The 13,640-nt window shown below is 33.4% G+C and overlaps 1 protein-coding gene across 11 annotated transcripts in view; it reads right to left on the reverse strand.

Annotated features, from left to right (window-relative positions):
- Positions 1-13,640, reverse strand: part of LOC123271818 (neurobeachin) — a 497,397-nt gene that overhangs the window by 116,277 nt on the left and 367,480 nt on the right. For all 11 annotated transcript variants that reach the window (XM_044738256.1, XM_044738261.1, XM_044738253.1 and 8 more), the window contains 3 exons: positions 13,399-13,574; positions 13,039-13,313; positions 2,820-2,956 (listed from right to left, as the gene is read on the reverse strand). In XM_044738256.1, coding sequence (XP_044594191.1) covers positions 2,820-2,956; positions 13,039-13,313; positions 13,399-13,574 — 588 coding nt within the window. The remainder of the gene's footprint in view (positions 1-2,819; positions 2,957-13,038; positions 13,314-13,398; positions 13,575-13,640) is intronic.

Consider the following 13,640-nt stretch of genomic DNA (forward strand, 5'->3'; position numbering starts at 1 on the left):
ATTTCTCCCAAATGAAAAACAACTTCATTAAAAATTCCTAGCAAAGAAAATTTGTCAATTAACTCCCTGTAGTAATAATAAAGAAAACTTCATTAAATTAAAATTTTAAGTTAATCAGACGTTTTAAAGTTGATAAAAATATTGTTAAAAGATTTACATTGATGGATAAATACATGAAGGTCAAGCTAATAATAAAAGCATGTTAATTAATTATTTTCAAAAGAAAAATATTAATATATTAATTTTAATATTTTACTAAAAATGTTTTGAATTAAAATTTTGGTAATAGTATATTACACCCTTTGGGAAGGAAAATAAGAAAAGCCTCAGATCACATGTAATTGTTGGCCGAGGCGAAGCCGAGGTCAACATACATGTGATCTGAGGTTTTCTTTTTTACTTCCTAAGGGCTGTATACTATTTTTTTGATCGACGAAGGCGGAAAGCGGCAAATTTATTTAGCGCAGCGGGACGAAAGTTGCCACTTTCCGCCCGGAGGGCAAAAAAATTTTTTTTTTTAATTTAAGGTAGTTCTTTCCCAACCTATAGTTTATGCTACTGCTGTCTTCTTCATTCGCTAGTTTCAACTCTCTTACGGGCTATTGCTTACTTACTTCCACGTAAGACTTTATTTGTTTACTCTACTAGTTTATCAATGATTTCTCAAAAACTATGTGGTAAGGAATTTCAGAATTTTTTAGGCTAATTGAATACGTATTAATCTAAGTAATATTAGTTTTTCATGAAATTCTTAAAATTTCGTCAATACAAAAATAATAAAACTTCGTCGTTTTCTCTCTCTTTTCCCATACCGCCTGGGTAATAATGTCGTTTTCAATTATAATTATCTTTGGTTAGAAGTGGTAAATCGTCTCTAAATTTTAACAGCATGGGTATTATGCATTTAATTACTTATATTATAAATTTGGAAGGTTTCTTGAAATTTTTCTCGCATGACCCAACTACCTTAAGCATAAAAATTTATAAAAAAAAAAAGTTGAAAGATTAAAGGTCCAATTGTCTGTTTACAAATAATAAAATAGAATATAATTCATTGCAAGATAATATTGATATGATAAGATTGATTAGACCACCAGTAAATTTTGGGCTTAATAGCTGTAATTACCTTGTTGAATTTAAAAGTTGAACACGCCTGTTTAACTTTTGGTGGATGAGTAATAATACTTTTAATGCCGTTGGGCAGTTTGTTGCGGTTGTTGTTAGCGATTATGCCTTAAATCAAATACTAAACTAACAGTATTGACGGATGTTGAAACAAACCCTTTAGCAGTGCTACTTATCTTCAAATTTGCTACTTTATTAAATATATATTATTCTTATTATAAAATAAAAAATAAAATACATAATAAAAATGTGATGATAAAATAGTAAATTGATACGGAGTTTAGTTAAGTATAAATAAATAATATAAATAAAAGGAGTTATTTATCGTCGCGTATAAGTCAAGAGGAGATCTCGAGGTAGATATTCCGATGGGTGCTCGTATGTGTACGTATAAAATACTATATATAAGTAGTATGGAGTAAGAATAATGGCTACAAAGTATGGTTGAATTTTCAATGGGTATATATTTAAAACGACTCGTCCACCGCCACCAAGTCGGTAGTAATTATAGCTGCATTATTATAACGTCACCGGTAATACATCAACTCTTTATATATTTTTTTTTAAATGCCGTCATACATATGCAATAGTCAGTTCCCTGTCTGCTTACTTATACTTTTATTGCTTAACTTGTCCGATGTTGTGTTGTGTACGTTGTTTATAACATCCAGTATGTATTTTTAAGCCTACGTATTAATTTATAAACGTTTGCTTTTGTTTTATGCCCAAGATAAAAATTCTGTTTGTTTTTAAGGGGAGGCTTATATTTTTTTTTCTTTTTTGTTAGACAGCAATTAATTTATTTGCATTTAATTTTTTGAGAAATTGATTTTTGAGATAAAAATGAACTAATTTCAATAATTTATCAATTACTCAAAACTTTATATAAAAAAAAATTTAATAATAAATTTAGAGGGTGGATCATTATTTGTTTTTACATATTAATGCCTTTAACCAGCAATCAATAATTGACAATCCATAATTGTGTGGTACATTTATACACATATTCATATAAGAAGTGTTTAGAGTGTAGAGGAGGCTCGTGTAAACGATAAATCATGATAAATACGTTTGCCACAGCCATTATACAAGAAAATGTAAAGGTGTGGGAGCAAGAGGCTGAGTGAAAAAAATCGAATATGAATAAAATAAAATAAAAAACAAAGTAAAAAAAAAAAAACAATAAAAAAGGATGATCAGCGAGGGAGTAGTGGACCAACGTGGACCGGGAACTACAAGATGCATTCTCTCCCCGGGGCCACTATTCAGTATCCGCCTGCGTGCGCATTACGATCGCTTAAGTCTCGACTCGGCTATCGAGTGATCCATCGCCAAAGATTCTTCGAAATAACCGGCGCCGTAATCTCTTTTATTTCCCTCCCTCACCCACATCTCTCTATTCTTGTTGTCCTTTTATTGTTATTTTTATTGGAGTTTATTAGTACTAACGAGGAACTTTAATCGTGTATTAAACAGAGAGAGTGAGAGATCGATCCAATTGAAAATTTAAAAACCGGTATTTTAATTTATCATTAAAATTTATTGTATTTTTTTTTTATTTTTACAGGTGAGATACTAATAAAAATTTAAAACATGTAGGAGGTAAAATATAAACAACTTGGACCCAGTTGGAGATTAAATAATTACCTATACCTAATTATAATAATTATTTAAAAATAATAAAAAGTACTTACCTCACTGTCGATTTTTTTAAACTCAATATCGTCCTCGTCGACCTCAAAGTACAGCTCCGTGGATGTTATGGAAATTATTCCTGGCGCTACGATTCCTGGAGCTATTATTTTCCCCTTGGTGCTGATGTTTATTGGTCCTGAAGAAAAATTTATATTAGTTCATTAATCTCAACTAGCAACCTACAGTCACTAAATGACTACCGACAATTGAGGAGCTGAGTTTCAAAAGGGTATCTTTTGATTTTTGATTAATCGAGACAAAAAACTAGTTATCTTCAATTATAAATATTTGTATTGAACTTTTTTTAATTTAGCTATAAAGTGCTATCGGTTATGAAGCTGCAATTCGATTTTCATTTATAAATGTTCATAATTCTCGAAGTAATTAATATTTTAAAGTTCAGAAAACTGGTATTTTAATATATGAAGATACCCTTTTGAAAATCAGCTCCTCAATTACAAATTATGAATAAAATGACTTTGGTTTAGTGATTTTTTATATCCTTAGTTATAATTAGGGCCAGGGACTTTGTTGGAAGAGGGAAAACTAACACATACATAAAAAAAAAGTGAATAACACGTGCAATTAAAAGTAGTCGGTATTTGGTAATGTTCAGGTATAATAACGACTAAGTTCAGATGGCAGCAAGAACTGTCAATTGAAATATCAGAACCTCACCAAATCTACACGGTTTTTATTATAGGCAATGCGTGAAGGAAGAGTCAGAATAATTTCTGCAAACAACTTTTAAATTTTTTAGTAAAATAATTTGAAAAACTTTCAAAGACTTAAGAGGCACACCTAGTGAGAAATTTTTAAAAAATCGATTTTTTTTTGTTTCATATTTCGATAGGTTATACCTTTAAAAATAACATACTAAAATTTTTAATCGATATCTCAAATAGTTTTCGAGTTACAGCCATTTCTAGAGTAGTTGCTCGGCAGTTAGAATAGGATATATAGTTCTCCATACAATGACCTAACAATTTTTTGATCTGATCGAAAATCTAATTTTGGCAGGCCAAAAACGACTAAAATTTCTGGTAAAATTCAAATTTTTTTTTTAAAACGTCACCATTTTGTCAATTTTTGACATTTTTTTCGGCCGTAGGTCATTGTACGGGCAATATCTTCTAGTTCAACGAGAACTTTTTTTTTTTATTTCATCCACGGGGAAGGCCGGAATCACTGCAGCAGTGAAAGACTTTTTTTTTTAGCACCGTCGGAGATTGCGTGTAACTTGAAAAATATCTAATTTTTTTCTTCAAAAATTTTACTGTGTATTCTTAAAATATCTATGAATATATCCTTAAAATTTTAAAACAATTGATACAGTAGTTTTTTTTTAATTCCCAAAAATCGCCTTTTTTTAAGACTGTCACACTAGGTGTGCCCCTTAAAAAGTTTATCCGACTTTTGTATTTTTTAAGTAGCCACATACTCCTGTAATATCGGAGGTTTGATGAATGAAAAAATTTACAATTTAGAGGTCAATAGCGCATTCGCGACAATATCCCCGATTAAAAATAAAAATTGATTTTTAAAAAATAAAATTTTTATCCACTGCCGCAACACCGCTGCACTCCAGCCGTTTGGAAGACAAAATCGCCGTAACACGAAATCTTTATTATTGACTCGCACAACCGTAACACCGCCGCAACACAGCTGCACGCTGCTTAATTTTAATCTAAACCATCGCTGCAACACCACTGCAACACAGCTGCACGCTGCTTGATGTTATTCAAATCGTCACCGCAACATCGCCGCAACACCGCTGCAACACTGCTGTACCCCAATGCTAAAGCATAGCTACAATTTCACGAAAAATTGCATCATAATTAATTTATCACGCAATAATTAATTAATAAATAACTTGAACATAAATTTTAAAGTAAGACCTATTGTTTAATCTCCTTTTATTCAAATGCCTAATATTCAAACGAAAAAAAAATTTTAAATCAGGCCAAAGTACCGCGAGATTATTGATTCTTTTTAGTCGTATTATTGAAGTATATTTTTAATTCTGTCCCCTGGGTTGAACAGAAGCGGCACGCCTATCGAAATACCCTGGAAAAATTTTATATAATGATTAAACTGCGATGGGATTCGAACCTGGGTCGTCTGCATGAAAGTCTCGAACATTACCAACTGCGCTGTAAGTCGTAGTTAACTAAAAGAATTTAGTTTAGCTATTTGAATGATCAACAAATATTTTATTTCAATGTATACCACCAAACGAAGGTAGTGCAGTGGTGTTACGGCGGTGTTACGGTGGTGCTGCGGCGGTGTTGCGGTGGTGTTACGGCGGTGGTGCAGCGGTGTTGCGGCGGTCGATCGAAATTTATTATTTTCTAGTAGAAAATAATAATTTAATTTTTACTCGGGACAGTGCAGCCGTGTTGCGGTGATGTTGCGGAAGTGTTGCGGCAATCACAATTTTATTATTTCGTCACAGATTTGTTGCAGCTGTGTTTCGGCGGTGTTGCGGGATTTAAGAAGTATTTTAGAAATATTTATTACAGTGCAGCTGTGATGCGGCGCTGTTGCAGCTATTTTATGTTTTTACTCGGGTCGACATGTCATTTGAATTGAACACGAAGCGATGTACAGACAAAAATAAAAAAATAGACAAAATACAAGATGAGAATGAAGACAAAAATCAAGACTAGAATAACGACAAAATCAAAGACAAAATTAAAGACAAGAATTAAGACAAAATTCAAGATTAGAATTACAAAAATCAAGACAAGATTAAAGACAAAATTAAAGACAAGAATAAAGACAAGAATAAAGACATAATTAAAGACAAGAATAATGACAAAATTAAAGACAATAATATAGACAAAAATCAAGATTACAATAAAGACAAAATTAAAGACAAGAAAAAAGACAAAATCAAAGACAAAATCAAAGATAAGAATAAAGACGAAACAATTTTAGAATTTATAAGGTATTATTAGACAGAAATCACAATTTTTCTTATGAAAATAATTGTTCTTGCCATGAGAAAATTTTTGGAATCGAGTTTGTCGACGAAAATTTACTTAAGCTAAGTTTACATTTTTCTTGAAATTTAATTTTTGGATCAAACATTTAATTTCTTGTTTAAAGTTTGACATTTTTTGAAAAAAGAATTTACTTGCTACTGGCTTGTAGGATGACCACTTACCCTAAGAAACAAAGTCAAATTTACAGGAAAATTCTGTTCTCGATCTTTAACTATCTCCCCACTACAAACTCCAGCAGTAAAAGTCCGGCCTGTTTGAACTTATGTAGATAAAAATAGATTTTTTCAGGCATTGACGACTCAGCGCAGTAGCTCGCAACTTTGCTTAATAATGGACCAGTCGTGGGTTTGAACTTCTATAAGCTCACAAACAATACTTTTCAAAAATTTTAATTTTATTATCTTTCGACAGAAATATTGAGCCACGACTACAAATGTTTTTGAGACAAGAAAAGCTACTTGAGCCAAAATACAAGTCTATTACAGCCAGAATCTAAAATTTCTCAGGACAAGAAAATTTTCTTAAATTTATCAAAATCCTGGTGGCACCAATTAATTTAATTAAAAAAATCTTTTAGGGCCCATCTTTTACAATTAATGAGGTGACCAATGGATGAGGCAACTCGCTTCGTTTCAAGAAAATTTTTTACTTTTTTCAAATAAGTCGTTTTTTCTGTGTATTATATTAACAACCCGTTTAGAATTATGAATTTACATTATCTGTTACTTTTCATAGTACTTGAAACAACGTGAAGTTCATTATTTAATTCAAATTGATATTTATTTTTCCGTTGTTTATCTGTCAGTCATTCGTTCTGTCTTGCATTCGGAAAAACATTTAATCATTGTCTTATTAAAAAAGAGCGATTCCACGAAAAATTTGACATTCCTCTGAGATTTTCTAAGTATTCAATTTGAGTACCGAATTCTCGTTTTTATTTGATTGAAATGGATGATCCTGAGCAAGCCGTATTCCTTGAAGAATGGGCACAAACTCAAAATAAGCTTCATATTCAACCCGGCATATTTCAGGCAATCTCTCTACTTTTATAGTATTATTACTTCAAAATTTGTAACTAGAATGACGATAAAATTTGAAGCTAGAATAAGGACAGAATAAAAGACAAAATTTATTTTTATTTACCAAAATTTTAGACCCTGAAGCCTTAGCTCCCTAATAGCCTTACATATAAATGAATACATAGTAATATTTTCTCTATTCTAGCTATGAATTTTGTTGTTAATTTTATCTTTATTCAAGATTAAAATAAAGACGAAACTATGACGTGAATAAAAATAAAATTAAAGACGAAATTTGAGGTTACAATCAAAACAACATAAAAGACAATAATATAGACAAAATTCAAGACAAGAACGAAGACAAAATTAAAGCTGGGTCCCCAAGGCTTGGCGCAAGTCTGCCAAGCCATTTAACGACTGCGGCTGGGGTCCCCAGTCTTGGCGCTAGTCTAGCAAGCTATCGAATGGCCGCAGCTGTGGGTCTCCAGTCATGGTGCAAGTCTAGTAAATGATTCAATGGTCGGGGCTGCTGGGTTCCCCAGGCTCGGCGCAAGGCTAGTTACTAATTCAATTGCCTCGGCTGGGTTCCCTAGGCTTGGACCAAGACTGGTAAATGATTCAATGGCCGAAGCTTGGTTCCTATCTGGGGAACTAAAATAAAGATAAAATTAACGTTAAAATTTGAGGCTAGAATAGAGACAAAAATAAAGATAGAGTTATAGACAAAATTTATGACTAGAATAAAGAAAACAATTTGGAAATTTTCTGTCATCTCAACGATATTATTTTTGTTACTCTGCTAATTTGTATTTTATATAGGTTTGCTTCTTGCATGTCCGATGTTTACTATGTTGCTCTGTTCTACGGACAATCTCTATTAACAGTATACAACGTCATTGTGAAACGTTGAAACATTTGAAAGCCGTTGAGCTTCTTAATCAACCCCACGGTCCGTCAGAAGAGTCGTGGCAATCTTGTTCAGATCGGGAAAATCCGTTCTTCAAGGAACTTACTGAGTTTTTCATGGCGAGTGATATCCCGATCGACAAATTAAATAATCCAGTTTTTGTACAATTCATGGAACGCTATATTCGTCGTCCACTTCCAGACGCGCGCACTCTCAGAGAAACCTATGTTCCGAAAATCCACGAAAACATCGTTGCTATGGTTCAATATGAAGTGGATGACAACCCCATCACTATCTCTGTTGATGAAACAATGGATGCGGCAAAGAGGTGCGTTTTTCATGCCATTATTTCTCCCCTTTACCTACATGCGCCAGGAATACCAAGGTTTATCTATGAAGATTTTTATGATGTTGGAAATGCTGAAACCGTCGTAGAGTTTTTAAATAACAGCTTGAGGATCTTGTGGCCGGAAGGGATTCAACACAATCGCGTACTGCTCTTTGTTAGTGACGCTGCCCCTTACATGGTGCGAGCGGGGAACTTATTGCGGCAAATAATAAGAGCGGGTTCTTATTATCACGAGAATTATAATCAAGTCCATCAAGTAATCGATGCACTGCAACCCGACTCCCAAAGTGTTAGGAACGTTCAAGATTATTTTGAGAGACTTGAAAATCAGCAAGATTTTACTAACATTCACTTAAATTACTCTGTCATTGCTGACTCAATTTACGTTTAGAAGAACAAGGTCTGGGATTACATGCATCTTATCAAATTATCCGTGAAGCATCTGTAAATTTATTGGAGAATCGAGCTGTCGACGATCGAGTGAAATTAAAACTTATAGAAGTGTTAGCTAACAATCATGAATTTCACACTACGATTGCATTAGCCGAAAGATGTTTAGTTGAAAATAATTTTGCTATTCTCCCGAACAGTTGGGATGCTAACGATGTAAGACATATGGCATTTGCTCCAATTGTATCTTGTGATGTAGAACGGTCGTTCAGCTATTTCAAAAATATACTTCGTCCTAACCGGAGAAGTTTTACATGTGAAAATTAAAAAAAATTTGTTTTAGTGCATTACAATAAAATTTTAAATTATTAATTGTTTTAAAAAAAGAGTTCTACGAATAAGTGATCTTTGTCAAAGAAATCGAGATTTTTTTGTTTTGTTTTATTAATAGCTATGTTCATTCTGTCTTCAAGCTCACGGTAACTCTCAATTTGACAGGATTTCAAAGTTCATAACATAAAACTAGTTCAATAAATTATCCTCAATCATATATTCCAAAATGAAATATTTAGTTCTCTGGAAAAAAGATAAAACTACGAGTGTGATTGATGATACGGACATCAACAAGCACGCGACTGATAATTTTATCACCGCTCGATGGGGTCGGATATATATGGCCGCAAAAATAATCGCTAAAAGTGGTAAGATTGGAAAGATTTTCATTTGTGTACTTAGAATATAAACGTGCATATTTATGTATTTAAAAAAAAAAAAAACATTTATTGCAGCTGGCGATGAATTCCTGAAAAAATTGATTGTCGACACTGATGGGATTGTAATAGGGCTTGAACATGGTGCTGGGTTTGCTGCAGATGCTGGTAATATTGGCGGTCTTGTTGCTGCTGGTCATGTTGAAGGTGTTGGCGAAACTGACTACTTTGAAGATGTTGCTGATGCCAGTCACATTATCAGTGTTCCTGGTGACGATCATAGTGAAACTATTGCGGAAACTAATCTCAACGAAGTTGTTGCTGATGCCAGTCAAGTTGGTGGTGTCGATAGTGCTAGTCGTAATGGCGTTGCTGATGCTGGTCGCTTGGCAGATGTTGCTGATGATGGACACGGCGGAAGTGTTGCTGATGCTGGTCATTCCATCAATATTTCTGGTGACGCTGGTAGCTTAGAAGATGTTGCTGATCCTGGTCATGGTGGAAAATTTGCTGAAGCTAATCTTCATGACGGTGTCTCTACTAACGGTCACGTTAGCAGTTTTGCTGATGCTGGTCACGATGACGATGGTGCTGAAGTTGGTCATGGTATCAGTGTTGCTGGTGATGGTCACAGTGAAAATATTGTGGAAGCTATTCTCCACGAAGGTGTTGCTGATGCCAGTCAAGTTGGCGGTATTGACGGTGCTAGTCTTAATGGCGTTGCTGATGCTAGTCGCTTGGAAGATGTTCCTGATGCTGGTCATGGTGGAGGGGTTGCTGAAGCTAATCTTGATGATGTTGTTGCTAATGACGGTCACGATGACAATGGTGCTGAAGATAGTGATGATTACGATGATGATGATGATGATGATGATGATAATGATAATGACGATGAAGACGATAGTGAAGATGATGAAAGTAACAGCGACAGTGATGATAATGGTAAAAATAGTGAACATCAGGGAAATTCAATTATCGAGCTCATAGAAAACAGTCAGATTTTTATTAAATCAAGATCCCTTAAGTCGATCCGTAAGATGTCGAAGAATAAGCCTAAGAAAATGGTCACTCTGTTATTGTTGAAATTAGTTGGCCGCGAAAAACTCGAAGGCATGTCCTTGAAAGGTAAAAAGGGGTATTTACCTTGTGAAAGTATGTGAACCGCTTATAATTTTTGAACGGCTTGACCGATTTCATCGCGGTTGGTGCCATTCGAAAGGGCTTGACCAAACTTAGATTTTGAATACTATTTGGACCGATTCAGATCAATAGATTTTGATAAATCTTAAAAAAGCTGAAAAAAAAAATTTTTTCAAATGTGGTTTTTTTGGAATAACTTTTAAACGGCTTGATGGTTCAATTCCAAAAACTAATCAGCTCTTAACCTCAAAAAACCACGTCGATCGCCACCAATCCGGTCAAAATCAGTTGATTCGTTCGAGAAATATCGTGAACGAAAGAAAACCGAAAAAAGTGTTTTTTCGGAATAACTCCAAAATTTCTAGCGCGATCAATTCAAAATTTAAGATTCTTCGTGAGTCTTGAAAAACTGCGTCGAATGCTACCAACCGCGTGAAAATCGGTTTATTTATTCAAAAGTTATTGCGGTTTAAAAATTCAAAAAATAGTGTCATCAAATCCCTATCAGACTTTTGAGCTCGAAGAGCTCAAAAGCATAGGAAAACAATCTCTTTGAGCTTGGAGAGCTCAAAATAACCCATAAATTGTATTTTTGAGCTCGAAGAGCTCAAAAACGTCATTGGTGCAATTTTAAGCGCCTAAGTATGGAATTAGCGGGAAGTTGCAGGGATGGCCTTCAGGGTCAACCGTTTTCCTAATTTTTTTTCTTAGGCCAAAACTTTTTCGGTCTGTGTATTGTCGCGAATGCCATTAACCCCTAAAATTGAAATTTTTTTATTCATTAAACCTCTGATTTTACAGGAGTATGTGGCTACTTAAAAAATACAGAGGTCGGGTAAACCTTTTAAATCTTTGAAAATTTTTCAATTTATTTTACTATAAAATTTAAAAGTGGTTTGCAGAAATCATCCTGGCTCATCCTTCGCACATTGCCTATAATAAAAACCGTGTAGGTTTGGTGACGTTTTGATATTTCAATTGACAGTTCTCGTTGCCATCTGAACTTAGTCGTTATTATACCTGAGCATTACCGAATACCGACTACTTTTAATTGCACGTGTTATTCATTTTTTTTTTATGTATGTGTTAGTTTTCCCCCTTCCAACGAAGTCCCTGGCCCTATAACTTATAATATACATTGTTTGAGTATTTTTTAAATAAATTTTAAAAATAATTTTTTAAATAAATTTTAAAAATAATTTTTTAATATTTATTTTTTCTAAAGATCGGTTTATAATACTTTATAGATATTTTCCTTTGAAAATTTTCAGTTTATTGGCTATTCGTCTACCTATTGCAACAATTTTTCCTCTAATTATTCATAATATTGTTAGTCTGTATTCCCTTCAGACATAAACAATTTATTTTTCTTGCTCTCCTAGCCGAAAGTACGCTCTTCCTGGCAGCACTTTACTCCAGGAAGAGCAACTTTTATGGCCTGCTCTAATGCATGCGCGCTACGCATATTTTCTGGCCGGCAGCACAGAACCTCGCTTTCTTTCGTATTTTCGTGGCGCGACCAGCCTATACAGAGAGTTTCAACTGTATATAACAGTCACAACATCGTCTGTATGTAACATGTCAGCGCATGAACTAACCAAAAAATGTCAAATAAATAAAAATAATTTCTAACTAGATTGTTGTTAGTGAAATATATTTAATAATAATACTGCACAAATAATTTATATAAAAATTTTAGAAAATAAAATATAAAAGTTTTGTAGATTTTATTTGCTTTCTTTTATATTTTGACAGCTAGTAAAGCAATGTTTATAAAACAATCCATGTACTCTACAAGCTTCTAATAATTTAATTTCAATCTTTCTTAGCCGTCTAATTAAAAACTAATTTTTAATCAACTTAAAAAAATTAATGCAAAACATCGGCCCGCGACCAGAATGTTGGATGCCCTGACGTATGTGATATGATGGCCGAGGCGTAGCCGAGAAATCCAACTTTCTAGTCTTGGGTCGTAATATACTAGTTTATGCCTGAAGGGAATACAGGCTAACAATATTATGAATAATTAGAGAAAAAATTGTTGTATTAGACTGGATAGCCAATAAACTGAAAATTTTCAAAGGAAAATATCTATTTAAAAATAATATTGCTATGACAGGATCAATTACTAATAATTTAATGGACAAATGTTACCCCTCGCGGTCTTGAAAACGGATAAAAACTTATAGAACTAACAAAGTATTCAAAACTTTTCTAAAAACTTGAGATAAAAAAAAGACTGTCACCGAAAAAATATCAAACCATGAAAAGACATAAATTTAGATTACGACATTTTTGATAATACTATATTTAACTATAAAAACTTCTTGTAAAATCAGCAAAATTTCTTACAAAATGAGCCCGTGTCATAAAATTTTACTTATTCTTTTAATTATTTGGATTAATATATGACATACAATGATATTGACACCTATAAAACAAAATTATTAAATAAACAAATTTTATCTAGCGCGAAATTCGGGACTATTTACAAGTACTCCGAAAACTTATCATAATAAATCAACTACTTGTATTATTAAATTTAGCTTTAAAAAAAAAAAAAAAAAACATTTTATTCTATAAATATGCTGGAAACAAAATTTTCCCTTTCTTTTTTAATTATATAGATTACTAATTACTTAAAAAATTGAAGACTGTATTCCGATAAAATCGTTATATCAAATAATAAACTTACCAGTCAAATCATTGTCAAGATCCCTATCGTCAGACAGTAATTCACTGTCGTCCATAAGATCCGCGGACTGGAGTTGCTGTTGGTGAGCACGCGAAGCCGCAAGATGAGCGTGAAATTCTTCGCGTGCTTGAAGAATCGCGTCTTCTGGAGCACCATGTTCCAGAGCAGCTTTCAGAGTCGCTTCGGGATGGCTCGAACCCAAGGGATTGTGGACGAATCGCTTGCGTCGCCGAGCATCATCTTCCCAAGCGTCCAATTTCCAGAATTCCGTCAGTCTATTTGTAAAGAAGAAATAAATTTACTGTTAATTTTTAACAAATAAATTATAACAATTCGGGTGTGAATAAATATTTAACTTACTTAGCTGCCATGGGATCCATGTATCCCCACGCACCATGCTTATTCGATAGTATGTTACGTATTTTTTCAAGTAAACGACTGGCAATGACATTGTCACGTCTTCGTGCTGCGGTTATTAAATGATCGCACATTCTTTCTTCTTCTCTGCGGTCTAAGAGAGTTTGAGCGCATTGAGACTGAAAATAAGAATTGATTAATTAGATAATCAATAATAACTATATAAAAGAATAATCATAATAAAA

This window comes from Cotesia glomerata, linkage group LG9 (genome assembly GCF_020080835.1).
Source record: "Cotesia glomerata isolate CgM1 linkage group LG9, MPM_Cglom_v2.3, whole genome shotgun sequence".
Classification (NCBI taxonomy): Eukaryota; Metazoa; Arthropoda; class Insecta; order Hymenoptera; family Braconidae; genus Cotesia; species Cotesia glomerata.